The following is a 2,431-nucleotide window of genomic DNA, read 5'->3' as shown; positions in this document are numbered from 1 at the left end:
CTTCTGAGGTCCCTTCCAGCCCTAATGTCTATGAAATATAAACAGACCTGCCAGCAGTGACCAGAATGTCTGCTGGGAAGGAGGATTTCTATATGCCCCAAGCCCAAACTTCTACTTTCTTGTTGTTCTTCTGGCCCCATGAGTCTTGCATTCAGCTGCCCAGTAGCAAGAGAACAGAAGGGGTGCTCCTATGTAGGGGATTCTACAGCATGGTGGATAGGGAACTTTCCTGGGAAGTAGAAGATGAGGTCTGAATTCATAAAGAGGATTTATAGCCCTTCAATTTCTGGGTAAGTACTCTAGCTATTAAGCAAAAAGTGAGCACCATCAGCATCAATCCAATTTTCTAGAGAGTGACTGCAGATGCTGCACTGTATATTGAAGTAAATGACGCCTTTGTAAGTGGGCACCTACTGTAGCAGACTTAGAGGGATGTCAGACTCCTCCCAGCTGCTCCCTTGGATTACAATGGAGTTTAGGCAGGAGTTTTAAGTGCCTGACTGCTTGAACTGTATTGCTTCTGAGCATGTGCACAGGCCACAGCCTAGGTACCTAGGAATGTATTTAGGCCAAAATGGATAAAGCTCTTACAGTGCCCAAGAGCCATGTCACAGAGACAATCTGGCTTGCTTTGTGTAATTTAGGTACCTACATTCCACATAAGTGCTGTTTCAGCAGCTTGTTGACCAATCTGGATCTGGCCTTAAGTTATTTTACCCAAAATTACAAAGGTGACTGTTAGGCTCAAGTGCAGAATCCAGCTTTCCCAAGTCAGTCCAGCGCTTCAGGTCTCAGGCAATCATACTCTCCCTTATTTCACTAGATTTGGGCACTTACTCTATGGCACTTAACAACATCTTTTTCCTCACTGAAGCTATTTGTTCCACTGTAAAGACTGACCAGAAGAAACTCTCCCCCCAGTGTCGCTAAAATTCAAAAGAACAAGAAGTTGAACAAACCTTCCTGCCCCCATAGAGTCCTGGAGGATTCTGTGTAGCAAAGAGCATGAATCGAGGGTGTGCCTTGACAAGTTCTTGTGTCTCTGTTATAAACAGCTCTCGATTATCATCTAACAGTCTGTTGAGTGCCTCTAGAACATCTGTGGGAGCCAAATTCAGCTCATCTAGGATAATCCAGTAGCCTTTTCTCATTGCATCAATGAGGACACCTTTGAGGCAACAGAAAATGTTCTGATTAAATATTTAATTTAATTTAATTTAATTTAAAAGCAAATAATCAATCTTAGTGAGTTTTCTCTTGGTGTAAGAGCTAGATCAAAATAAGTGTGCAGTAAAACTGTTAAATCTTCTTTTTCTCCCTTCCCTTCTCTCAGTGCAATTGACTACGGAACAAGGGATGGAAAAACAAATGAAACACTAAGAAGTCCTTAAAATACATACCCATGTAAAGATAAGCAGTACAAGAAACATTTGCAACTGAATTGTAAGTAATTGTATGGATACACGTCTGCACTGTAGGAACTGTGATTATGAAAAGACTACAGGTGGAAAGGAGGAAAATAAAACAAAAGGGACAGAACTTGAGACATGTAATGAAAGATATAATTTACCTTCCTTAAAAATCAGCTTCCCATTAGTGTCTGATGTATAACAGCCAATATACTCCTGGATATCAGTATGCTCATGATTGTTAATTCTCACGCAGTGGTTCCCACAAGCAGCAGCCAACCAGCGAATTAAACTGGTCTTACCAACTGAGGTCTCTCCTTGAATCAGCAATGGGTGAGTCCTTCAAGGGTTAATCAAGACAAGAGTTTCAGAGTAATATTTTAGATGGGTTTAGCAGTGTATGCTATATGCACATGAGAAGGAAACAGTATCCTTTTGCACTGTCTGAATTTGCACAGGGCTTCATATAATAAACCAAGAAATATTAAGAGATGGCAAACAGACTGACAGAATCTTGCTGAGTCTCTTCTGTTAACTGACTCACCCAAAGGCAGCAAAAGAGGTCAACAATAAAATTAGGAAATTAAATTAGACATCTTTCTTTGCATATGCTAACCATTACCACATGCTGCTTTTTCATTCATTAAGGTATTAGAGGCTTGACAGAATTGGTACTGATAAGCCCCTTGAAGACTGCTTCTTAAAATGTACCACACTGCAACAAGGAATTGCAATTTGGGTGTTCATAGACAATAAAACAGGATGTATGATAAAGTAACCTAAGTACTTGGTTTTCAAATGTAGTGATATGACTATAGCCACTTCACCCTTGATTATCATTTGATGCATGTTTTGGGTGTGACAATAAAATATGAAGTAAACAAATCTCATCATGCACTGAATTATCTCTTTAATTTAGTATTCTGAAGGGAAAACAGAGACAAACATACCCTGCAGACACAACTCTGACAATATCTTTCAGATTAAGTTTAACAGATGGCGTTAGTACGTAAGTGTCATCT

The 2,431-nt window shown here is 39.9% G+C and overlaps 1 protein-coding gene across 1 annotated transcript in view; it reads right to left on the bottom strand.

Annotated features, from left to right (window-relative positions):
- Positions 1 to 2,431, bottom strand: part of MDN1 (midasin AAA ATPase 1) — a 180,237-nt gene that overhangs the window by 125,434 nt on the left and 52,372 nt on the right. Inside the window, exons 24-25 of the mRNA XM_019520321.1 lie at positions 1,571 to 1,749; positions 960 to 1,168 (exon numbers count right to left, since the gene is read on the bottom strand). Coding sequence (XP_019375866.1) covers positions 960 to 1,168; positions 1,571 to 1,749 — 388 coding nt within the window. The remainder of the gene's footprint in view (positions 1 to 959; positions 1,169 to 1,570; positions 1,750 to 2,431) is intronic.

The sequence above is a fragment of the Gavialis gangeticus genome, unplaced genomic scaffold, assembly GCF_001723915.1.
Source record: "Gavialis gangeticus isolate Ggan-Ray unplaced genomic scaffold, GavGan_comp1, whole genome shotgun sequence".
NCBI classification, from domain to species: Eukaryota; Metazoa; Chordata; order Crocodylia; family Gavialidae; genus Gavialis; species Gavialis gangeticus.
This window is presented reverse-complemented; position numbering and strand designations above follow the sequence as displayed.